Source organism: Acanthaster planci, linkage group LG04 (genome assembly GCF_054643075.1).
Source record: "Acanthaster planci isolate LZ-2023a linkage group LG04, COTS_SCS, whole genome shotgun sequence".
Taxonomy (NCBI): domain Eukaryota; kingdom Metazoa; phylum Echinodermata; class Asteroidea; order Valvatida; family Acanthasteridae; genus Acanthaster; species Acanthaster planci.
Window position 1 is genome coordinate 11,271,738 of NC_141780.1, and position 26,238 is coordinate 11,297,975.

At 39.9% G+C, this 26,238-nt stretch overlaps 1 protein-coding gene across 14 annotated transcripts in view; it reads right to left on the minus strand.

Moving 5' to 3' along the window:
* The window catches only part of LOC110983937 (dynein axonemal heavy chain 3-like), a 187,943-nt gene that overhangs the window by 71,673 nt on the left and 90,032 nt on the right, over positions 1–26,238 (minus strand). For 7 of the 14 annotated variants that reach the window (XM_087136025.1, XM_087136037.1, XM_087136029.1 and 4 more), the window contains exons 27-39: positions 25,760–25,930; positions 24,996–25,133; positions 22,941–23,084; positions 22,305–22,469; positions 20,897–21,031; positions 18,143–18,361; positions 17,904–18,004; positions 7,952–8,066; positions 7,455–7,588; positions 6,804–6,818; positions 3,126–3,293; positions 2,318–2,519; positions 553–576 (exon numbers count right to left, since the gene is read on the minus strand). In XM_087136025.1, the coding sequence (XP_086992151.1) occupies positions 553–576; positions 2,318–2,519; positions 3,126–3,293; positions 6,804–6,818; positions 7,455–7,588; positions 7,952–8,066; positions 17,904–18,004; positions 18,143–18,361; positions 20,897–21,031; positions 22,305–22,469; positions 22,941–23,084; positions 24,996–25,133; positions 25,760–25,930 (1,731 nt within the window). The remainder of the gene's footprint in view (positions 1–552; positions 577–2,317; positions 2,520–3,125; positions 3,294–6,803; positions 6,819–7,454; positions 7,589–7,951; positions 8,067–17,903; positions 18,005–18,142; positions 18,362–20,896; positions 21,032–22,304; positions 22,470–22,940; positions 23,085–24,995; positions 25,134–25,759; positions 25,931–26,238) is intronic. The other 7 variants (XM_087136036.1, XM_087136034.1, XM_087136028.1 and 4 more) reach the window with 4 other exon arrangements.

Sequence of the window (26,238 nt, forward strand, 5' to 3'; positions counted from 1 at the left end):
GAACAACAAAAATGTAATCTTAAGGTCTGTTTGTTTCATAATGATCTCAGTCTCAATCTGTGATCTTTACAGTGGTTTGCCCAATCTATTAGGCAGGTTCTTGTGTCAGTGAACCAATGACAGATCACCCATCAAGATCCAGATCCTTGTGAAAATATCCGTCTTTCACACTCGAAGTAGATTTCTAAGTGTTACACTCTAAATTACTTGGATGTGATTTTGTTTGGAAATGGAAAGGGAATTAGATTTTACTTTGAACAACAAGCTTCCAGATCACATCTGGAGGTCTGAATCATTATGAAAAACAACTTGCTAAAATATCCAGGTCACAATAAACACGTGACTCTGATGGTAAACTGTATCTTTCTAAGCAAACTTTGAGGAAAAGGATGCAAATACAGATTCCTTAATTCCATTTCTATTTTAAATACAAAATCATTTCCAAGTGTTTGGCAATTCTATCCCTACAAAATGGAATAATCAAAATGAGAGCTAAATCTAAAGATGAGTTGGTCTGCGTCTACAATGATGATAATATGGCCACCTCCTTACCATAACCTTACGGTCACTATCATTCTGGTAGACAGCATTTAGTGTCGAGATGATGGATAAAACCAAACCCAATCCAAGCAAGAAGCATGCAGCAGGCAAATAAAGTCAGCATATCAATATCAGTTAACATGCATCATGATAGTCATTTGAGAACGGATTTCATTTGGTTACAATAAAAAAAGGTGGTAGATTTCTGAAAAATATGAAATAGCATCAGTATTTGTAAAACAGTTCCCAGGGCAGACAAAATTAATGAGAATACCAAAAACTGTTATACTTTGGTATCTGTAATCACACAGATTTTTTAAAACAAATGCAAAATCTAAGAAGAAAGTCACTGCAAATCAGAAGTACATGTATTGTGTCCTTGACTTGTCCTAAAGTGGCACTCGTATATGACAGTAGTCTTTTAAACTACTGTCCCTTACACCTATGAGTATGACATTTGTTGACGACTGCTTCACTCCACCAACAACATTTTTAGAGTTGTAGCATGTTATCTACTCCCCATAAAGTAATTTATTATCAATATCAGGCATGATTGAATCGGTCAAATGACTTTTTTGTGGGTGCGCTAATGCAAGAAAATGGAGTTTCTTGACAGTTTTTCTTAATGTTCTTCTTGATATTAGCAAATCAAAGGATTCAAAACGACAAGTACTGGAACCACTGCTACAACAGACCCAGACATTCTTATTAATTACATGGAAAGTTTGTCAAATTTGTAACAATCATTGTTGTAACCTTTATAGTCATCGACAACTATGGTCATTGTGGTACGTTATGGCTATTAAAAACTGTAATGTTCTTGATGAGTGTTATCTGAAGAAATATCAATAAGAGTGCAACTCAAAAAATAACCAGAAATATCTCAGAGATTTTGGGAAGTTTGTTGGTGTTGTTAAAGTCTGATAAATATCACTTCACAATCTTTGTTTACGAAGTCCACACTTGATTAATAAAAGTAAGCAATGGAATGCAAACACGTGCACAAATACTGGACTATGGCCAACACACTTTGGGAAAAATATCAGAGTAAAAAGCCCTTTATATATTTACCTTGCATAGCTGTTAATGTTGGTGCAGGGGTATATGTGATTGTGCAAACACACACAGCAAGCAACAGGCAGCCATGTTGGAGACAAAGTGCAAAGGGTGCATATAAACTGATAAATGTATGGTGAGACATTGTCAAACATGATCAGTGCAAACAAAAACAACAAAATGCTAATCTGACAAAAGCATTGATGAATCACCATGGAAGTACTAAATTTAATTTCCAACTCTTGCTCTGCTATATATTCCAGAATATTTCATCATCAGTACCAAATTCAATACCCTTTAATAAGAAAGCAAGTGCCAAGGTGGTCTCCTAACCATTTTCAGCAACTTCATCCCACTTTTAGCAAATTATACAAGGTAATAGCATGGTTTGACGAGTTGGTGGGGGCCATTAACCTCCTCCACCAACACAGTTGGTGGCAGTATCTTTTAGGGACTTAAAATTGTTGCAATCTGAAAAGATTCCAGAACATTTCCTGAAATTCCTCCCAAGAATTTAAAAATGTAAAAACTACCAGATATTGGTTACCGTTTCAAAAAAACATCAGCCCCAAAACACGGTTGTCAATGGACCACAGAAAGTGATCTGAACAGCATTCATTACAAACACAATGTGTTCTGCTGATGATAATCTGAGAGCACTGCAAATAGGCCACTAACCAGGAAGGCCAGAAGTCGAAATGAATGCCTGGTCTCCACCTACCTTTGCCTTAGCACTGATGTCAGAAGCCATCACTAACGTCTCCCAGCGATGCCAAGAACCATACACCTTCCTGATGTAGACATACTCATATACTGTGCCACGTTTGGGAATGAGAAGGTTCCGGGCAAACTTGAGGTCCTTGGGTCTAGGGTGTTTACCTGTGCTGTCCATGTCACACAGCTGCTTGAAGAATTCACTGAAACTGGAATGGAAATTGACAAAGTTATAACTTTGTTTGAAATTTCAGAAGGCCACTGGTCAGAACACTGGTCCTATGTTCAAATTTTTCATGTACATGATTTTTATCAGACAATTGGAAGCAGTTTAAAACAGAGTAAAAGAAGAGTCTTGCTGATTTTCTGTTCTTGTTTTAAGGCGACAAATACAAATTCAGCAAAAAAGGAAAAATATGAGGGTTTTCTGTTGACTCTGGTGGAATTTCAACCCTTTACGTCTTTTGAAACATTCCACTGGAGACCTACAAACTGAGCTATCCAAAAAGTTACAAAATCAAATTCATCCTGACAAGAAACATTCACTGAATGCTTCAAATGGACTCAACGAAACCCCTTTAAGGGTATGCTACCAAGTAATTTATCTTATTCATATGATATAGGAAAATGTGATAGGTACAGAAACCATAGTACAATTTTATAGTGGGCATGGAAATGTCACAATATTAATGAAATTACACATAAGCACCAGGATGAAACATTTCACTGCCAACTGATGCTTGTAATGAACTTCCACTGCCAACTGATGTCTCTTATCTCTTACAGTCTCTAAATTCATCTATAAAGTGACTTACTTTTCTCTAGATGAGTGGTCTACAGTGGCCCCCACAGACCACACCAGAGAAAAGAGGAAATGACAAACTAGCATGTTGGTCCTTTCCTCTTGAATCTTCTGCTCTGACATAGATTGGTTTTTGCCCTCTATATCTTCTTCCTCATCTTCCTCACTGTCAGATTCATCACTATTATAAATCAATATCAATTAAAAAGAAGTCCACAGTTAACCAATCAGTGTGCTTATTTGATATCAAAGGATCCAATAAAACCCATCAAGCATAAATGCCAATTGGACAATTTTGTGGATCTACCTGGAGTTAAATGTTTAATTTAAGAAATCCAACAACTGACAACCTGGAGAAAAAAAATAGCTGCATTTCCTGTTATCTGACTGAGCTTAGACAATCATGCACAGCCTGTGAAAAATTTAACATGCAAACTTATGGTCCCAACCCAAAAGCTACTTTTCATTAACATTGTCCTGTATTTAGTTTTTGTTTTTTATTTTTTTAATTTTTGTTAGCTACAGGCTAAAAACGTGCTTGCTGTTGTGTGTGTTATCTACGTACAACTATCTACCTTCTAAATTCAGATATTCAAAAGCCACCCAGCAAGTGAATATGCAGTGCTGATATATGTTAGAACATGAAATCTGAGGACACTTGTAAACCATTAGAGATGAGTGTGAGGACACAAACTACTTAAAGAACCCCTCATCCCTAAATATTTTTGGTTAAAAAAATTAAGGAAAAAGTACTCACCCACCCACCAATTTTTTTCCCTTATATATAGGAATAAAGATTATTTTTTAGTTTGCCGTAACTTAGACTGAACAGTATATATGCGAGTGAATGAGTCACACATATTAAAACAGAAAATTTGTTATCATTCAGTGATGGATACAAAGATTGAAAAGAGACAAAATACTAATAAATTCACTTACAAACATAAACCATGCTGGTATGAAGATGCTGTTTATCAAGAAAAATACTTCAATGCAGGTTTGAGATAAATGACCATGTGATACGAATTTAGTGATATCAGGATTCCAGCTGCCTGATACCCTTGTTACCCAATGGTGACTATTTACAAATATGGCCATAACCTTGAGCAATTAGCGAGAAAAAGGAGAGACAAAAATGGTGTTTTGCCTTAGGTACTTCCTTACCAGCTGAAAATTTTTGACAATAGTACAATTTAGTAGGCTTTGTGTTTTAGATTTCAAAATCATCCCATCATGCAACAGAAGTGGAGAGTTTTCCTTTCTTTTCCTGACATGGTGGAATTCAGGTAGGACAGTTAAACTGTGCGGCTTTCATGCTATATTGCTGTTGTAATGCTCATGAATTATAGTTTACTTGCACAGTACAGCAAGATCTGCCAGCCACCACGACAAAATGACAAAGTTCTGATCCTTCCCAACAGAGGTTCCGACAGCCTTTAAACTCATTTCTTAAATCTGAGTGATTGCTTTTATATTTTAATATCTCATCCAATCAAAATTGTTGCATTAAAACTGCAAATGATATTTAGAATGTCCAATCTTGATGATAGTCATACGATTCTAGAACAGCTGCAACACATGAAAGTGCATTTGCGTCATGACAGTAGATTTCAACTAGTCTCCCGGTACTTTTAGCTTCAAAACCCCCATTTGACACATCACTTCAGTGCATGCATAGATTTACATTAACCACTTCCTGCAGGGCGACGTACATAGGCTTTATATGCAGAGCCGAGGAGCCCAGAACTGGGACAAAAGAGTTGGACCTTATAAAAAAAGACCATGCTCAGCACAAAAGACTGAGCTGCTGGGCATTACTGACATTTTTTCGCTCTCAATAGTGGTGATAATCCAGCCTTGTTTTGAAACCGTATACCACGGTTTGAGGCATTTAGACTGAGTAGATTACCACTGGGGGCAAAAGCTCTCCACCATCGCAGCGATGAGCCACACAGCACCACTGCACGCTAATCTGGCCCCTATTGAAAAGAGGTCAGCAGTGCACTGTGCCGGTTTCGGGAAGAAAACAATCTTACGTAACACCGCACAATCTGGGCTCTTTTTCCAAGGCTGCAGGCCTAGCTTAAATATTCAGGAGTCAATTAATTTTACCTGTCAGCTTTAGAGTAGTGCCAAAAGAGTCCTTCATTTTGGTATAAACAGCCATTAAATGAAATGATGAATTTTTGAAGAATTTTGAAAACGAAAAATCTTGAAAATGAGCCAGCATCTTGTCTTGCTCAAGAAAAATCCACCCAGCAGCAAATGGTTAAAGTCCAGAAAGTGTTGCATGATGTTCACTTCAGTGGTTGAAGAAATAGCTGGGTTATATACAAAAACCACAAATTGCTTGGTCACAAAAATTCTGAAAGACAGCTATTAAATTTGGGGGTTGACTTGTTACAAACACCCTTCGGCAGACAAAAGTTGAATTTGGCCACAATTTGAGCCTACATATAACATTGCCAGCTGGAAACCTGGATATGGATAGGCTAGGACATGACTTCCATCAATTCCATTTTTTTTTCAGCTTTGAAATGTAATAATATGTATCATACCTTTTGCTTTAACATAGTGAACACTAGCTACAGGTGTGTACAGCAAGCAATGCTGCTACAATCAATTGAAACAATTCAACACCCCCCCATAAAAAACACCTTTTACTGGTTACTTTGTTTCTTTCTCTTAAAGTAACTCTGAAGGGATGAGTGCTGTGGCAACATATAACATTCCCTCCCATATTTTTTACGCTAAAAATAAACAATAACAACAGAATGCAATTAAGATACACTTCATTTGATAACTGGTGTAACTCTGATTTGAAGGCTTCATGAAATAATAATAATAATAATTTAAAAGATGGGAATTGATGGCAAAAATACAAAATGAGCAAGCTGAGCAATTTTTGTTTACAAATGTGAAAACTACTACAACATGAAAACTTACCAAAGAAATTGTGACAGAAATAATAAAGAAGAGAGAATGACAATTAAAAAAAATTAGAATGGGTTAGTTGCTGTCTGGTGCAAATCTACAATGTCAGTAGGGATAAAAAAGGCTTTTTCAAATGTGAATTTGCTAGGTTGAACCCTGGGTCAATGCTGAAAACTTGTACATTTAACAACAATTTTGACATGGGCTCTTTGTTTTTCTTCCAACTCAGTGACCTAGCTTGGAACAATTACGCCCAACTGCACCTGATCATGTAGGTTTCCCCTGAATATAGATCTTGGATTTTCTTCCCACCTCTACAAATGCAACATTTTTTCATCCTCCATGGCTCTCGTCAAACTTAAGAGCTACAGTGCCAAGGCGAGTTTCCTTGCAGGAATTATGCATTCATTTCCAAATTAAAAAAATTGTCTAAATTAACCAAGTAGAGAAAATTTTTGCAAAGCAAAATTGGGTAAGTCGAAAGTGTAACTTACCAAAACCACAAGAAAAATTACTGCTAAATACTTTTGAGCCAAATAATTGTTAAGGCAATATTTTGGCTAAGTATCTGTATGAAATTGGCTCCAAACCTCTCCCATCTGCATAGAGGGGGCTTTTTGTCATTTGAAACTTCATAATTTCCATTCTAAACAAGATATTGATGTTACAGTAAATTCTACTGAAAATGCATTGGTCACTAAAATAGCTGTGGTAAAACCACGGTCAAAAAGGGTGAAAAAAAAAGAAAAAAACTTACCTATCTCGTATGGCCCTGGAAGAAGAGTTGTGCAATGGTTACCATAGGAAATCCACAGCAAGACCAGCAAAATGCACAAGCATGTATGCCAAAAAAAGACAAAAACTATTTGTTAGGCTCAACATGCAGTTAGCTCATTCAGCATTTCCACTATTTCTCACTTGTTAATGGTTAGTGTACACACATTGACTGAACCAAAGACTTTAATTAACCAAAAGTACCATTTGGGAGCCACTCATTCTGCTCAACAAAATCAAGTCATCATATTAGTCAGTTATTTACAGGTATTTTCAGTGTAGATTAGAAGACATCACTGCCATGTTCAGCCAGCTTTCAAGTTAGTCAATCCCAACTTCTAACTCTCTGTTCACTACATTTATACCAAACTTATCTAACAATTTCCACTTATTACTTCTTTTCCACAGACATAAACATCTAGAACAGTTAATAAATATTCTGAACCTGATAGAGGAACTCAATGTTCAGAATGTTTTGAGAAGAAGCCAAGCATTTACCGGCATCTCTGCAGGCAACCATCTCTCATTCCCAGATTGTTAGGAAGTCTGAAAACTCTACACAGTATTGGTATGTTCCTTCAAATGAGTAATACTTTGCCAGGTGGGTTTCACTGAGTACAAGTGAATATCTTACTTGACTTCATCCAGGAGGCAGGAAAACAGCTTCAGCATTGACATTGTCATGTGCATGTCAGACACAGGCACTAGCTGACGACACTGCTTGATCACATGACTAAGGCACGGCTGCAACAACCAGTCAAACATCATCTGAGGATGCAACAAAGAAATCCTCATTTATAATGAGTTTATCATGGATGGAATGTTGGAAAAACTTTACACTTCAAAAGTGTCTCAGCTTTTCATTTGTAACCAATTTTCGTGAAACCCAGGCACCGCAGCACAGAACACAAATGTTTATAAATAAAAAGTTAGATATGCTGAGGAATGCTAAAGTGAAAACTCTTTTCACAGGATTATAAGGAGGGGCAAATAATACAAATAATATTATTGGGAAGATGAAATAACTGGAGAACTCACAAATGAAAAATATTCAATGTCATTTTTGCTACTTAGTCCTTTTTTCATGGGTAGAGGCCACATATGTAATTTTGTGATTTCTGTCTCACTTACCCTGACCATTTCTCTTTGTGGTTTGGTCATGAAGTCTGGTAACTGATGTTGCATCCATGACTTAACAAGAGGTTCCCAGCCCAGCTGTACAGGCTCCATGTAGATCATGCCACACCTGAAAGAATAAAATTTGACAGAATATAGTCAAGCACAGGCTTTTAGAATTCTGTTACTGACATGACCATGTTAAACTACACAAGGTAAACCACGTGTAACATCAACGGATGGTAGAACTTGTTCATAATCCTTAACTAGGCAGCATTCCTAGCCAATTCTGTAGTGGGCTTCAGTTACTAAATGTTCTGCATACTTGCAGCAGATTCCTTTAAGTATAAAGTTTAAAGTCATGAATCTTCTCAGATCACAGCCTCACTTCCAAGACAGGGTATCATTAAAAATCACTATAGGAACACAGTTTGAGGTCTAAAAGACTTCGTCTGCATTGTGTTAGCTATGTAAAAACATCTCTTTTCTTATTCCTGCAAGGAGCAGACAACTGGAGTGAGTTTACCAATGGCTGTAACATGACATTAAACGGTACCTGTGTCTACGTCTTGAGAATTCATTCATTTGCTTTGATTGGGCTATTACCGCATAACGCAGTGCGCGGGCCAGTTGGTCAGGGTTTCCGTGCTGGGTCACGTGATACATGTACAAAGCGCTTGAGGGCGCATCATTCGTGCCTGATTTAGGCTGCATCCGAATCTCTTGTCTAGAGCTAGGTCTTAGTATCCACTCCATTGGAAATGCATGGAGACGCGCAGGCAATAGACCTAGCCTCAGCTCTGGAAGCCCGTTTCGGACATGGCCTTATTTTAAGGTTGCGGTTGATGCCCACCCAGTGCTTGTCGATGTGACAATGGCAGTTCGTGTGAAAATGCTCGGTCATCAAAGAAAAGTCGTGCGCGTGACAATAATGACTCATAATGAAGGCAAGCATTCTTTCATCACTTTTTATTCATCATTCTTCAGGTTTTTTTTTTAATTGGCCTGCCAAAACTTCGAGATAAGCGGCTTTTGTGGTATTGAAGTTTCGAGTTACGGATAGTTTATTGTACATAAAGGCCTATTCTTTTGTCGGGAATACAGAAAGACGTCAAGGTAAACAGAGTTTCAACTTAACAGGCTTCGACTTTTCGAGATTTTACTGTATATATACAGTTATAATGAATAAAAACTTGTAATAAAGAACAATAATAAAATATAAGAACAGACGAAGCAGACTTTCCACAAGTCATGTCGATGCCCTATCACACATACATGTACCCCGCACACCATGATGAGACCTACCTGTACGCACATAACTTAAGTACATTAACATTTTAGTTGAAACCAAAAGCAGAGCTGTACTTGTTGCACATAAAAAATAGAAGGAAACCAGTTGTTGGTGGTGTGGGCAGTAGAGGGCTAATATTGGATTTGAAAATGTGAAAATTTGTATACATGTAATTTGAAAAGGCGAGTGGGTTTGGTAATAGCGAGGGATGCGCTCCTTTTCTTCAAAATTTGTGGATGTTATTTTCTTTGGACTAAAATCCAAGGTTTACAGTGGAGGAGCCAATGTACTCCCATGGAAATTTCATGTTAATTTATGGCAACCATTATAAATGCATTCTTATGAGTCCCCAGGACAACAAAATTGATGTTGCCATTTTTTCTATTAACATCTAGTGACCTTGACCTGAGGTCGAAACTCATGGGTCATTTTCACCTAAACTAATCCTTCCTGGACAGGGTTTTCGAAGATTTTTAAGGCAAGTGAGCATATTTATATTTAATTATGAGCTTCTCCATGATAGTAGATATAAAATATTGCTGTACTTATGAATTTTGTAAAATAGAAGGGCCAAAGTGTCAATTTTCGGTAATTTTGAGGACCTATATTTATTTAAATGCAAAAGAAGTATCAACGATTGAATTTTCCTTTGAAGTATCAACAAACCTTGGCTATTTTTTTCACGTGACATGTTTTGCTGGAACATCATAGTGTTGTTTTCATACGGAAGTTGAGTATTTTGAGGTTGGTTACTTAAAACAAATGCTACAAAGTTAATAACGAACTTTTAGATGTTATATCGAACATATGTTCATCTCTACATAATGTTTTTGATTGTGTCCATGACCTACCAAAACAACATTAAAACCAATTTGCTTCAGAGGCAGAACTAAACCGAGGGATCCTCCTCATCCTCGTCTTCGTCGAACCCAAAATATGTCCAAGGCTAATTTTGTTGCAAACCTCCTTGTCTGCCCCACACATGCACAGTTTGGATCAGTGGAGGTTCTTTGACTTGCATAAGCAGTGGGACTGGCATTTGTTCCTCTTACATCCACATTTGATCAAATGTGTCACAGCAGTTGGAGCGGGAGGTTCAATTGTTGGGATTGGCACCAGTCCATCTCCTTCTATCTTCTATCCGTACTCATTTGCTGGTGGTAGATGTGGCTCAGGACATCGTCCTAGTACCACACCATGGCCTGGTAGTGGTCATTTCCTTCAAAGCTCCTCGTGTGGGTGGTAACTTCTGTGAGACTAACTGCTTCTTTGAGAAAAACTTCCATCTTGGATCTGCAACATTTGCTATGGCAGTACCAGGCTCATACAGTTGGCATACAAATGCTTCAAGGCCTTCTTCAGTTGCAGCTGTAAGCCTGTTTGATGCTCCCAATGCGGCAAATGCTGATATTACCTCAGCAGAACATTTATTTAGTGCTTGCCAACACTTCAGTTTCCCTTTCACTGCAAACCTGCCCATCTGATCAGCTCCAGTGAAAGCGTGGAAGCCTGGTAAGGCTGCAGCTTTGGCTGCCAATAGTATTTCTCATTTCTCATTTCTTAGTCCCTGTGCCAGTAACAAAGAAGATTTCCTTGCAGAGTTGTCGGTATCGCCGAATTGTAAGGACAAGAACATCGGTGTCTGGTGATTGGATGTACAGTTCTGTGGCTCCTCTTCAAACAGCATCCATCCTGTGCAGGATCATTCTAGTATCGGCCTCTTCTTGTGAACTTTGAAGGTGCTGCACATCTAAATGGTTGGAAAAGACATCCTTTCTTGAGTTGACAATGAAGGTTTCAGAGCTCTTCTCAAAATGGTGAAGGGCTTTCTGAGCGAAGTAAGCAGTCAGCTCGTCCTTGGTGCTGGTACTAGACAAAAATTGTTTCACAGATACTTTCCCTATTGGTGTGTTATCCTCTACATGGTGTGCAGTGGGTGGTTTGCCACCTTGGTGTCTCTCTCGAGTGGCCTCCTTTAGCGAAGTAGAGACATCGTAGTGGTCAAACACAAGATGCACCTCATTGAAATCTTTTGTCTTGCAGTCCAGTGTGATGAGGAAGTGGTCAGCCCATTCAGCACAAGTCGTAATCCATGCTGGTTTTCCCATTGCCTGTACAACAGTCATGCCGTCGATGACAGACACCTTCTTGGATGGCAGTGGACAACCATCAGTTGTGATCCTGTCTGGTTGCAGACCATATGCAGTCTCAGTTTGCTTGGGCAATGCTTAAGTATAGACATCAACTTGCTTTTATCTGTGGATGGTAGAGGCTGCCCAGTCTTAGCAAAAAGGGCCCTTGGTAATTAGGTGAACTCACATTGACCAATGTCTTCCTTCACATTGATTTCTGGCTGGGAACGGCCAACAATAAGGATGTGTGCAAACAGTGTGCAGTCATCCTTCAGTTCCACTACCTGGTAAGCCAACTTATGTTTTACTGTCTTCCTTGCACTTTCCCACATCTTTAGTTGGGCCTTCTTCATTCTGGTCCAGATGCTGACTGTGTCATTTGTGATGCACTCTTCAACATGTTTGGCGTACATTTGCTGGCCAATCTCATCTTGGTTGCACACATCTTTCTGTACTTTAGGTGGCATAAGAACTTTGGTGATGATGTTCATCAAGTCTCCTCCTGCATATGTAATAGGGTAAGTGGATGGCCTGATTAAGTCCTTAAGCCGAAGAATGTTTTCTTCCTGCCTGGACCACACAGGAGTTGCCAAGTCATGATGTGCTGTTCAGTTTGCTGTTGATGACCCAGCTATCTAATGTGCTTCTTCTGCAAGCCTCCCTTGTTCTGGCACTGTCAGGAAAAATTGTTCTCAGGTATTAACATGCCCACAAGACCCCCGGTGACCTTCATGATTCGATTGATGTGCTTAAGAGCATGATCTACACCGACTGCACAGAATGGTATTGGATTCTTGTTAACTGTGAAGTTTCCACGCATGAATTCTTGGTGTATGTCTGGATCAGTGGTCTGATACAGGGCACTGTACAGTGGCACAAGCATTGCATACTTCTGCTAGTCATGAGCAAAAAAGTATTTGCACAGCTCATCCAGGGAAGCTAGATGAAGTTCTCACAAGCCATCACAGATTGCACGGATAAATGCATATATCAACAACACCATTCTCATGTAGCACTGTATAAATTTGAAAAGTGGGCTTCTGGTTTGCTTCATTTCGTCAAACTTTGCCATGATCTCTAGAACTGTATTTGTCTCAAGGATGGCCAACATTTTCTCCTGCTCCCTGACCATCTCAGCTCGGTTATGTTCAGCACAGATTTTGTCAACAAGTTCTGCCGAATTGACACATGGACCCTTAAGGTAGGGGTGCTCTTTAAAAAATTCTTCTAAATTAAGGTCATGAAGGGACTTGAACTGTGGTATGGTGTGCTTCTAAGGCCCTCTTCATGTGCTTTGCTTCAAGGATCTGTCTTGTTGTTGGGGGACCATACATGTCTGCCTCACTCCAAGCTTCATCCAGGCCGCTGTCTTCTATGACACTACCAAGCTACCCTTAGAGCAGCCATCACAGTGTGCATTTCACCCAGTCTTAGCACCCGTTTCCCTTTGCAGTCGTCCCTGCTCATCTCAAGCTGCTTGGCTTTCTTGTATAAGGCCATGTCCAAGGTGATCACCGTCTTCTTGTCAGGGCCCAAGACCATGCAGTTGATCTGCTGAGTCTGCTTTAAAACTGTCAGCAGTGTTTGCCATTCATGGGCAGGTGCTGCTACCAAGGGAAGGGCAGCAACTTCCATTAAAGGTTTTTCAGTGGCTAGGAGTGAGTTGTAGGCAGTCCAAGTAGGAATGTTGTGCTTTGTGATCTTGTCTGTAGGACTTGCAGATTGTGCACAGCGAATCCAACAGCAGTTGATGTTCTAACCCTTCTGGGGCTGAGATGTCCATAGATTAATTGTTTATCCTCTGAGTGGAACCCTGGACTGCTGAGTCATCACTGTCCGAGTGCTATGGTTCATCGGAGTGCAGTTGATCTTCTGACACTTCTACGGGTGTGATGTCCATGGGTTGGATGTCATCAAAATGATTTGTGCACACTATAGTGCATGAAAGCATCCACACAGAGGCCTGTGCATGAAACAACCTTAGAACATCCTTCGCCGATCTGGTCTTGAACCCAGTAAAGGTGGGACCTTTGGTTACCTTAGTGTTTGGTGCAGAACAGGCAACAAGACTTGAGGTAGTTAGGCTTTTCAGAGAACGATCCCTGGCCTTGCCATGAAGCCTCAGTTTGCGTGCGTTGTTCTGACGGTCTCCGGCCTGTTGACGCTGTTGATAGAGTGCAGTAGCAGTGGCATTGGGTGTCCGTTTCCCATCTGGTGTGTCTTCATTGAAGTCACTATAGTCCACCGCGAAGAAGATGAATGTACCGACAGGCATGGTTGATGACAGGTATGCTCCTTGTGCTCAGTTGGCCTCTATGACTGAGCTTGCCAACTGTGTTGTCAGGATCGGACTGTAGTCTACAGATAGACCGAAGCCATGCCGGAATTCTAAAACCTTCTTACTTCTGGTAGCCTGGTGCACTGCAATGCCAACGGCAAACAACTGAGGCCATTCCAAGTGATGTTTGAATGTTGAATCCATATGTCTTGGCTTGTATGTCACCTGACGCTTTGACTTGTAGCAGTACATGACGTTTTGGCTGATGGCTAAGACTTCATTGTAAATGATGGCTGAACGTACTTCAGTCTGGAGACTCTGGATTGGTCCCTGCAGTACCCATCTGATGAAAAAATACAAAACATTGGGTACATGGTTTTCGGCATCACTGGCACTAAGAATTCCCTCAAACTCCCACGGGTATTTTGTTTGATCTTCGATGGCTTTGCGAAGGACAGAGGCACTCTGAAACAGCTGATGACTGTCCCTTTCAGCATTCTGTGTCATTACGTCTTCCATGGCCAAATCCCACAAAGCTGTGGAGTTAACTCGTTACGACTCATTGCGGCGTTTGGGTTTCATGAAGTGGATGTCATCTACGTGAGCAACAAGTTTTTTCTTCATCCCATATTCACAATGCTGACTGTGAACAACATTGTTCTGCAGAATACTGCTTTAGGTCGTGCGTAGCTCTGCCATGCTGACTGGGCCATCATTGAGGAGACTTTTCAGAAGACAGATAAACTCAATGTCTGATGCAATGGTGCCAATGTTTGTTTTTTTCTTTTGAATGCATCTGTGCAGCATCCTCCCTGCCTTTCTTTGATGCACACTGTACATGCTTCACCCAGCATGGCAAGTGGTACTAAACATCAATGGCATGAGCATCATTCGCACTGATGGCCGCGCTGAGATGAACTTTCCATGTTTCATTGATTGCACTCACTCAGGCGGCTAGGTCTTGTCCCTGTCTGACCATTTTAAAACGGAATGTCCACTCAAGCGGTTAGGCCTTTATCCACAAATGGCTGCTTAAACAATCGACCACTGGCAAAAGCAGTTGAAAAAGAAAACTGCTAGATTTACATTCCACCTTCTCTTGCAGCTAGGGATTTGTGGATTACATGGGCCGCTAACGTGTGAATCAACCACTCAAGCAGTGAGGCATATGGGGACTGCAGGGTTGACCACTTCTCATAACACAGACGGTAACCACCTGCAGAATTCACACACACAATGAGAAGAGAAACAACACCAAAGAACATGGAAATAACACTCTTACCAACAAGGTAAAAATCACACAGGTAATAATAATATATTTAGGAAAGACGATAGGATAGTCAAGTCGACACAAAACCATGTAGAAAAAACGGAACTCAAAAAACTCGAAGATGCCTAAGAAAGACAAATCTGTAGTGATACATTACTGAGAAAAGAAGGGCGAACATGGCGGCGTGACTGCAGTGCATAGTGGGACGTCAAGGGGCACCTCAGATGATCAAGTCCTTTCAGGGAATAGCTATAGGTCCATGAGGAATTTGCTTATTTAGTGATTGTCTGGTTAGGTAGAGCGCTGTAGACTTAAAGAACAGTACCTTTTTTTTATTCTCTACACGTTAGAAGGAACAGAAATAAAATCTAAAACAAATAGAAACAAGTAAATTCCAGACTAAAATACAAAAGCAAGAAAAGCATCCCTCCAAGCTAATTCCCTGAACGCTGAGCATACTATGTACAAATATACAAGAAGGCAAACTGTCAACAGGCCGACTAGAAACACGGCCCGATGGGGCTGTTGAGGCGAGATGTACGACAAGCCAACACATGAACACCATCTGACACCATATGAACAGAGAGCCACAAATTGACTCAAAGGTGCAATACAAGGCACAGAAAAACAAATAGGTAGGAGATTAGAAGAAAACTCTCCAAAAATTCAAAGTTGGACAAAATACATCTGTAACGTAATGGCGTTAAGAAAGAGAGGAATATTTAAGGCGGCTGCTTCGAAGAGTTGAGCGAGGGCACACTGCCAGTTGATTGAGAATTTAGCAAATGGAGTAATGGTAATCTACGTAGGATGCAGGCAGTAGACTGCAAAATTTTCCAGGACCCTTAAGCAGGCCCGGACCCCATGCCAATGGGCTTCGCGCTCGCACTCACACACACCCTTCCCAAAAAATCTTACTGATTGTTGCTTTCCAATGTTGGCAGCTCTGAGTGATGTACATGTATTTAAATAGCGACTGTCAACATTATCCTAACTGCTGAGTGGATCCATAATAATTGGAGTTGTATACACTTAGCATTTTTATTATAATCAACCTGTGTGTACATGTATGTTTGGTGCATATGCACATTTGGGTCCCCTTAAGCAGCAATAGTCAATGTTTAAGTATGAGTCCTTGGACACAATGCACATTGTGCATCTGCCTCAGGATAGAATGTGCCCTTCCTAACTGTATCAGTCTCCATCAGGCAAATATGCTATACGTCATGCACAGCCAAGTTGGAAGAGATCACATACAATCAAATCTTAGTAATACGAGCTCGGGTAAGAAAGACTCCAATTTAGATGAGCATATTTGCCAGTCATGACTGAAATGTGCACACTCCTATGAGGGAAAAAGTGTGCAATACGAGCTCGGATGTTATGAGATTTCGGTTAAGACAAGCATTTTTTGTGCACCGGCTGAGTGCAAATCTATTGTTATCTGTCTATTTAGCACCAGCTTTTTGAAGGCAACTTGCCAATCAGCCAGTCCATTCAATTTTGAAAGGCGCTTCCCTAATTTATGCGTATACAGTAGAAACAGCGCTGCAGTTTTCCCTCACCAAATCAAGCCGTTTGCATCCAGTGTTGCAAGAGAGACGAACAATGGGCATTTGCAGTTCCCGTACCCAACATTCAAATTTTTCAGGGCAGCTCTCGTACCGCCTTAACACAAGTGAGTGCCACCAAAAGTGCTCTGATATTTAGGACAGTGGTGAACAAAAGAAATCTTTTGTTTGATTCCCCCACCCCCCAAAAACTTCGTAAGACCAAGGTCCCCCCGGAAACTAATAAAAATCGTGTTCCATAAACAAACACCAGGCCCCAAAAACTGCCCACCCCCCGTCAAAAAATCGTCACCAGCTCCCCACCGTAACATGAAAATATCACTCCTTTCTATTTTGACATTTCTGTAAATTCTCAATTTAAGAAAATCATGACTAAACCGCAGTTTTCAGTCCAAACATGTTTAAGAAATAACATCCACCAGTTTTGAAGAAAAAAGTGTATCTCTCGCTAATAATTTTTCACCAAACCCACAAGCCTTTCCAAAGTAGAATCCGATATTCTCCCCTCTGCTGTCCACACCACCAATAGCTGCTTTCCTCCCATTTTCATATGTGCAACAAGCGCAGCTCTGGTGTTGGTTACCAACTAAAATGTTAATGTACTTACGTTACGTGCGTGCATGTGGATCTCATCACGGCGTGCGGGGCTGGGGACGTTCCGAATCGACATGACTGGTTGAAATTCCGCTTCCTCCATTCTTACATTTGATAATCATTCTTTATTACAAGTCTTTATTCATTAAACTGTATCTTACTTTAATAAACAAACTTTTTAGAATCAAATTCATAAAAGAAAACGTACATTCCTTTAAACAAAAAATTATGCATACTTGTACACATGTACGTATTACTTACAGTCGATTGGTGATACATACATCAAGCAGGACAGCAGCTTTCGCGTAAGACGAGGTCCAGATAATATGAGCTAATTTAGTAAGTCCCAAGGCCCTCGTATTATCAAGAGTCACATGTCCATATTCCACTACACCTAACTGCTTTCTGTGTGACATTAATAAGCTCATTTTATCATAAGTTAAGTGATGAAATGTTTATACTTGGCAACCTTAGGCACAAGTATTTGTACTTTCTTTTTTTTTGTCTATGTAGCTCTGTATTTAGTACATAAGGGGCCTTTGCAACAGGCGACAAAGTCATTAAGAAAGTGGTCACCCTATACACCCTATCAACGTATGCGCCACAGCTTATATTCTGAAAATTACGGTACTCCTGAAAGTATTATTTAGGCAAAAAGTAGACAATATTGAACTGCACAATTTTTCATAATTTATAGACACCTGTCTTCATCTTTGATCAACCACTCAGGCAATCAACAGTCCTCATTAATCATGCTCTTGTCCTTGGTTATTCATGTAATCTCACACCTTGTAACCCACATCACTATTTAGGATACAGGTGATGACCTACCTGCTGACAGTAGCTGGTGAGGCTTGTTCTAGGTCTTTTGGCTCAAAGATCATATTCTGCTTATTGCTCATCTGGATGATTTCACCACTCATCAGACACAGCTGTAAAAAAGGTACACTAATATGTAAGAAGCATGACAACTAAAGTCTTACAAATCTAACCAAAATCTGCTATGTTATCTACATGCAGCAATTTAAGACAACTTTTGAAATTCATCTTCAGCATCTTTGAGAATTTACCTTTTTGTTGTCATCCAGCACAGTGTTCATGTTCTCGATCCATACAGCATCAACTGGACCATCAAACACACACCATTTGCGGTCATCACTTGTACTAGCAGACTGCTCTCTGAAGATGTTAGCCAGGACACCATCTGACCACTCGTGGGAGACGGGATCAAAGCGGCCATACAGTTGACCCATGGTTATAGCCTTGGGGTTTAGAATTTGATAGCTGACCTGACGTTGCAGGGAAGTTAAATACATATTCAAAAGTTAGTTTAGTATGGCTACCAAGTCACCAACAGCACTTTTTGACAGTCACATTATGATGGTCAAACACAGACCTGAACAGTATGTATGACAGACAAGAAAACACTCCACAGGCTTTAAGGGTAGTTCAACTTTGAGTGAAAACAAATCTGTGTCATCAGAGCAAGTCTGGCTATAAGTAGAAACTAGAGCACAATTTTACTCTTTAAAATTTGCGGTAAATGACTTGTGAAATCAGGTTCACTTTACATGCACAGGAAATACTTCCCAGGATAGTAGAAATGTGGATTCTGTTAGATATAACCACATTGACTGTTTTAGACATGATTTACTGCAGCAAACTATAATTCATAACAGCATGTGAGGTTAGGAGTCCATATAGAACCTCCATCACACTGAAAGATGATATTACTACATCTTAAAACATCGGGAGAGTCAATCATGGTGAGATCTTGTACATCGCAGTAAGAACTCAGTTGGAACTGATAACAATGTGTTAAGCCCTTTATGGATGGAGAGAATGTGCCAACATTTTGAGCATGCTCAAAATTTTAATGTAGCAGGGTCCTAGTGGCTTCAAATCACAGTGACAACCTATTCAAGATGGCAAACATGTGGTTTTAGCATATCAGCATTGTAGGAGGATCTTTATAGAGATGGTACATGTGTCACTCAACATGTCCATTCATCTTGGAGGCTGGGAGATAACTGATGGGGTGCACTGTTTCAGCCAACATACAGTAAAACCTCGATAAGTCGAAGCTCAGGGGAATGGACGAAAAGTTTGAGTTATCTGACGTTCGAGTTATAGAAAGTTACATGCTTCAGTGCACATGCAACCTTACTGGCTTACGGGAGTTGGCCTACAAGCTGAGTCGAACACGAAGTGGATTTTAGGCTATCCGTACTGTGCAGGTTTTCCTCAAACATCATCATTAAACATTAAACACAATAAACCAAGGAAGTTATGTACCGGTACCTGTGTCTATGTCTTGTGCTTGATCGGGCTGTTACCACATACGCAGCGCGCGGGCCAGTCAGTCAGGATTTCATATTCAAAGCACTTGAGGGCGTATCATTCGTGCGTGATTTATTTCACGGTTGCCCACCCAGTGCTTGTCCACGTGACAATGGCAGCCCATGTGAACATGCTCAGCTCATCAAAGAAAAGCCATGCGCATGACAGTAATGACTCATAATGAAGGCAAGCATTCTTTCATCACTTTTTATTCATCATTCTTCAGGTTTTTTTTTTAATTGGCCTGCCAAAACTTTGAGATAAGTGGCTTCAGTGGTATTGACGTTTCGAGTTACAGATAGTTTATTGTGTATAAAGGCCTATTCTTTTGTCGGTAATACAGAAAGACGTCGAGCTAAACAGAGTTTCGACTTCACAGGCTTCGACTTCTCGAGATTTTGCTGTATATAGGAATCACTCAGAAACATGGTGGCAGCTTGCTACAAGCATACCGTACAATTTATACATGCAACCACAATCTACTGCCATCATGCTGTGATCTTTTTTAGGTAGTATTACAATCGTATTAAAGTCTTTTACATAGTGGAACACTTCAATTGCATCTTAGCACAGTTGGGACTCATACTGGTATTCAGTTTAATTGTGCCAAGAATGTAATGCGAACTTCATAGTCATGCAGGCAACAGAGTAACAACCTAGAATGATCTTGAAAAGAAGAATTTTTAACCTAATTTTCCTAGTTTCATCCCATCCCGTCCAGGCAGGACTAGAAACCAGCAGTTCTTGCTTACTGGTGGAAGTGTCTTACACTCAACTATTACACATATTGTCCACTTCGTGCCGGGGCATTTTCCAATGTTGATGATGCGGGGCCGGCATGACTATCATTTTTTCCGTTTTCAAAATCCTTCAAAAATTCATCATTTCATTTAACGGTCGTTTACAGCCGCACGAAGTAATCTTCAGGCACTATTCTAAGTTGATAGGTGAACTTCATTGACGCCCGAGTATTTCAGCCAGGCCTGCAGCCTTGTAAACAGAGCCCAGATTGTGCGGTGTTATATAACTGTCTTTTGTTCACGAACCTGGCTCAGTGCACTGCTGACCTCGATTTCAATAGGGGCCAGATTAGCGTGCAGCGGTGCTGTGTGGCTCATCGCTGCGGTGGTAGAGCGCTTTTGTCCCGCTCGCTCTCAATGACCCAAAGCCTCGTATAAGGTTTCAAAACAAGGCTGGATTATAACCACTTTTGAGAGTGAAAAATGCCGGTAATGCCCAGCAGCCTGGTCTTTTGTTCGGAGTACGGTCTTTTGTTACAAGGCCCTGTTTCCTTTGTCTGAGTTCAGAGACCCCGGCCACGCATATAAACCATACGTCTCCGATCCCGGAGTCCCCGGCAGGAAGTGGTTAAAGTCAAATGATTTGACCACAATATTGGAAAAGAAATTAAAGTGAATAATAACAAAGAAATCCAGAAAATTGTTTCGAAGTACTAGATTTTTGTAATCACTATTATTACTAACCTTAAATTCCTCCATGAGCTTGTTTGTGTGCAGCTCGCCCAGGGAGTCCGCAAGCACCTTGCAGGCACTTGTCTTGCCTCCAATGGCATCCCCAACAATCATCAAACCATGACGGACAAGGATCATCTCATAGATCTGAGAATGAAGAGATTTCATAGTGACAGATTGGAAAATTGTTATTGACAAAAGTTTCTCGCCATTTCAAGGGGGTTGTTAAAGTTGTGGTAATGCTCTTTGCATATTATTTGTAAGCAAATAAGACCTAGTCTCAATTATACTGTAACGAAACAGGGCTACGAATGGATGCCAATCTAGTTCATCAATTATTAATGAATGTGTTAAACAAGTGAGAGGGTCACCGCAGAACAGTGTGTCACTGTTTGCTGAGCCAACTTGTGCCGTGAGGTAGTGTGGGACGTGACGCTGCTCAGGGAAACGCTGCATGTGGACATACTGTGACAACTGTTAGGTGTAGTGGTGAGCTGTATTGGGTCTAGATTATTAATAATAGAGCTGAGTGTAAGTAGGGAACATACTAGGGAACCTAGGCTGAGAGCTGGTTGTCTTTGGTGTTGGATTGCTTGTCGTCTGTAAGCACTGTTAGTGGGGTGACGGCCGGAAGGCAATCCTGTTATCACTGTGCTAGCTGGCCTTGAGGATTACTTGATGTGCCCAAATCACTGTGAGGGTAATTACCCTTTCGTTTAATTGACACTGACTTACATGACACTCTGTGTTATTTGTGTCAAGGTTATCCCTACTAGTAGTGAGGGATCCCTAGGTTATAGATTAGTCATACTAAAGCTCGTTGAGTGGTTAGGTTTACCATGTGAGGCATATTGCATTGCCTGTTAAGGTGTATTGTGTAAATAAACTTTGTGTTACTTATATACCTCATTAAATTGTCATTAAAATAAACAAATTACACAATTAATTGTCCTTGGAAATTCTATGTCACAGTGAGACTTGTTTAGGTTTCCCTGTATTTAACTGCTCTGTTGCCAGATAGATCCTGTCTTTTCTAAGTGGTGGTAAACACCCAGCCAATGAAATGCTTCCAGGCTTAGTCTGCCGTTCGTTAGCTGATACCTACCCCCCCCTTGTGTCTGGGTAGCCGCTCATCCTTGCGCAAGGTTAATAAATATATTTGTGGGGTTTGGCCAGGTCAATTCCATCTCTAATAAGGCCAGTCTACTGGGTCCACCACGAAAAGGTTTGTCTGTTTTTTGTTATTGTTTTTTAGTACATCAGGGCAACAAACCTGATATTGCTCAATTTCAGTGTAAATAGGACAAGAGCAATGTAACAACCACATCAACTCCCAAAACGAAATATGAATTCAAAATTTCATCATCCTTTTGCAAAAAGGGCCAAAGAAAGAGATATCTCCCAGCTGGATTTTACTGACCTGAATGATCTTTTCGATGAACCAAGGCACAGGCTGTAGCTTCTTCTTAATTATAGTATCCCTCAGTGTCATCTCTAAGGCACCATAGTCTGGTTTGGGCATCTCAAGACCAGGGAAAAGATCTGAGATAATGCCTTCAAACAGTGGAATATCGTGGGACAAAAACTGTGCAACAAGGGAAAAAAGAAACAAGGTTTAACTTGAACCTGTTTCCCACATCACAAGCAAATTAAGGTGATAAGTTAGGAATGGAACAAATGAGGGACTAGTCACACCAGCAAACCACAGGCAACACACTGCATACGTATAAAATCACAGGCAAAAGTTACAGGTAAACGCAAATTGGAATCAGGTTAGGTACCCCATTCGTTTTGAACGACCCTTTTGGTTCAAAACTACATCCCACTTCGGTACTCTATATAACATGAACCCATTTATCTCTTGTGGGTGGGCTCCACAGAATTTTGTGAACTTGCATGAAACCCATGACAGCAAGAATCACAACCTGTGACAGACACTGGAATTCTATCGATATCTTTAAAACTTATTGAAAGAATCTCAAACGTTCCATGTATTTTGGTTCTCAGTGCACTACATGGGCAGTCTTGGTAAACGAAAATTATACAAATTCTTTACCTTTGGTAGATTTACATCTTTGATAGATCGAAGAACCAGGATATCCTCAGCAGTATCTGGGTGTTTTAGTTTAAGGTTACCGGCTGCTGTTAATACAGATTTCACTGCTCTCATACCATAGTCATAGTGATGCTGAGATGATAACTATGAACAAAGACACAAATCCTATTGAAAATACCTACATCCGCCAACAGATGAATTTTATTTTTTGTAAGAACTCCTACTTTTCTGGCCTCAACCTTAACTTTATGAGTAGGCAAGGCAAGATGGCTTTGAAGACCGCCTCAAAAGCGTGACAGCAGTACGGCAAATTTGCAGGGCACAGAGTCCATGTTAATAATTTGTGCATGGAGGATAGGATATCTGATTAAGTACATGTGTTTTAGTTCATTTCCAGAGTTGTAACCAAGTCATTTTTCAAGTCCAGTCTCACATCATTTTTTTCCAAGTCAAGTCTTGAGTCCAATGTTTCCAAGTCAAGTCGAATTGGCATAAAATGTTCAATTTGGCATATACAAACAGAAAATATCATGCCAGGCTACCACTACAGCACCTTATCAATTACGCCTTATAGCTACTTTATCTATGTACTGAAAACCTACTTAAGACATTGGACTATATTAGGCTACAAAACTGAACAAACACAACAAAAGTGCAAACCCAAAAGGTCACCACCTTCGGACATGTTGGGATACATGGTGTTGTATAAAGGCACGTCGTACACATGCGGATGCATAACCCCATGTGCTCAAATTATTTCTAGATAAATAATAGATGAGGACAAAAAAAGTATTTTCTATTGTCTCAAGAAAAAACAAATAAGTGTCTTCAAGCTGGAGGGAATAATACACTTTTTTCCCGAAAAAAAGAAAAAAGCGGTATCCCTTCCTACTAGTGCTAGCAGCCATGAAATTTAAAAAAAAAATGTAGCTGTCAGATATTGGACGCCTACAATGTGGTGCATCTGAACAAATCTCAGAAAATCAAATGTTTACATTTAAGATGTTCTTTAAAGTTGATATATTTTAGTATATTATTATCAACCCCCACTCACTATCCATCTGCAAGTTTGTTAGAAAATCATTTTTATTTTTGGGCACAATTCAAAATATTTTATTCACAATTTAAAAATCAGGCCAAAATAAAATTTCATCGGAACTTATAGCGGGTATGTAAACGGATAAATTTTAGCACAATAATTATTGTGGGTAATATGGAAGAGCTGTGTAGCACCATGATGTTTTGTAACTTGTCCTTTTTCCCGAGAAATCAAATAAATAAAATAAAATAAAATAAATAAATATGATTCCATTTTGGTTTTGTTTACATTTTTCAACCATTTACGTTTAAATCTGTAAAACAACTTATTATACTGGAGTGGTCTAATGGAAACTCTTAACAAACACAGCAAGCAAAAAATGTTCCATAAAATATCACAGAACAATTAGTGTTAAACACTTGCTGCCGGGTGGAATTTGAAGTTGCATGATGTAAAACTGTGAGATTTTCAAGATTTTTTATTTTCAAAATTAAAAAAAAGAAAATCATAGCTTCATTTACTAGACGTTTACACAAACACAAATGACTGTCTGGTGACTACTCTAGTCTGACAGACAACACCTATTGACGCCCGAGTATTTTAGCCAGGCCTGCAGCCTTGCAAAAAGAGCCTAGATTGTGCAGTGTTATGTACCTTCCTTTTGTTCCCAAAACTGGCACAGTGCGCTACTGCCATCTTTTCAATAGGAGCCAAATTAGCATGCAGCGGTATCGTATCACTCATCGCTACAGCGCTTTTGTCCCCACTGGTAATGCTGAATGCCACTGTGGTAAAATCTCTCAAAATTTTGACAGATTTCCTCCACTATTGACAACTGAAAAAAATGTTGGCAATTCTCAGCAGCTCAGTCTTTTGTTCCGAGTACGGTCTTTTGTTACAAGGCCAGCTCTTTTGTCCGGTTTTGGGCTACCATGTTTTGTTATAAAGCCTACGTGCCTGAAACTGGGCTCCCCAGCAGCATATGGTTAATATGACATAAGACAGTAAAACTTTACCTGTTCAGAGCAGAGTTTGTAAGTAGCCACAATTTTGGTGGACAGGGATCTAGCAGCCACAAATCCCATGGAGTAAAGGCTGATCTCTGCAATTAGGGCATAGTCTGGTACCATCATGGCAACAGTCCGGAACAAGACCTGTAATATACCGGTACACACCATTCATATTCAACATCAAGATAACTTTTAAGGAGCAAGTCTAGGTATACTGAAATAAAACTAAAAGACCTAATGATTATATTGTTGTAAGACCACCATTATTGCAGACATTTGTTTAGCGTTACATGACACAAACCACCTACAAATTTTGTACGAATTTTTCTTAAAGTCAATTTTACAGAAATCTACTTGGCATGGAGTGTAACCCATATTCACTAATTTTGTTAACAAAGACATTTAGCTGAGAAGCAAGAACAAAAGCAAAATACACAACATTTCTTCAAGACACAATCTCATACTCAATAAAGTTCCTGTACTAAGGTTACACATTAATTACAACCAAATCAGATCCAGACTTGACAGCTTTGAAAGAAGAAGTGGGCTCAAAATATTGCTCAGTGAGTTAACTTAATGTCCTTTACAGAGATTCACAGACAATAAACTGTTACACGGTTCCTTCTTCTGCCCCCCCCCCCAATTTGAGCTCATCTACATGAGCATCAACACCACGATCTATAGTACAGCCCTAGCCCCACAAAAGCAACCTTCTTTTCATATTTACCCAGATGCCTCACCTAATAGATACCCTGCTAACCTGCACTTACCTTCAAGTTGTCTGGAAGCTCTGCTCTCCCTGCATAGCCAGGGTTCATGGTGATGAACATAGTGCATGATGGATCCAGAGATATATCCGTCCCTTCAAAGATGAACGTTGTAACCTGTTCAGCAACAGCTCTCTGGATGCTTTGTATCTGCTGAGCTACGACTGACAAGACCTGGATATAAAAATTCCAAGAGACTGAAGTACATGTATCACAGGTCTTTACATGTACATTCAATGTGAATAAATTTGTTGCCACTGTAATGCCCCAAAACAACTCAAATTCAAAACTGTTGTTATTGGTGTAGAATGGTAAATTAAACTCTCTGTAAAAATTAGTGCTTTTTAAAGTACTTCAGAGGCTGCCTTGCACATTGTTTCTGTCACATAGCTGCAGCATACATGGTGCACCATATTTCACATTTGTAGGGTGTATGGGGACACATCTTGTGACTAATAACATCTTAGAATTATAATACAACT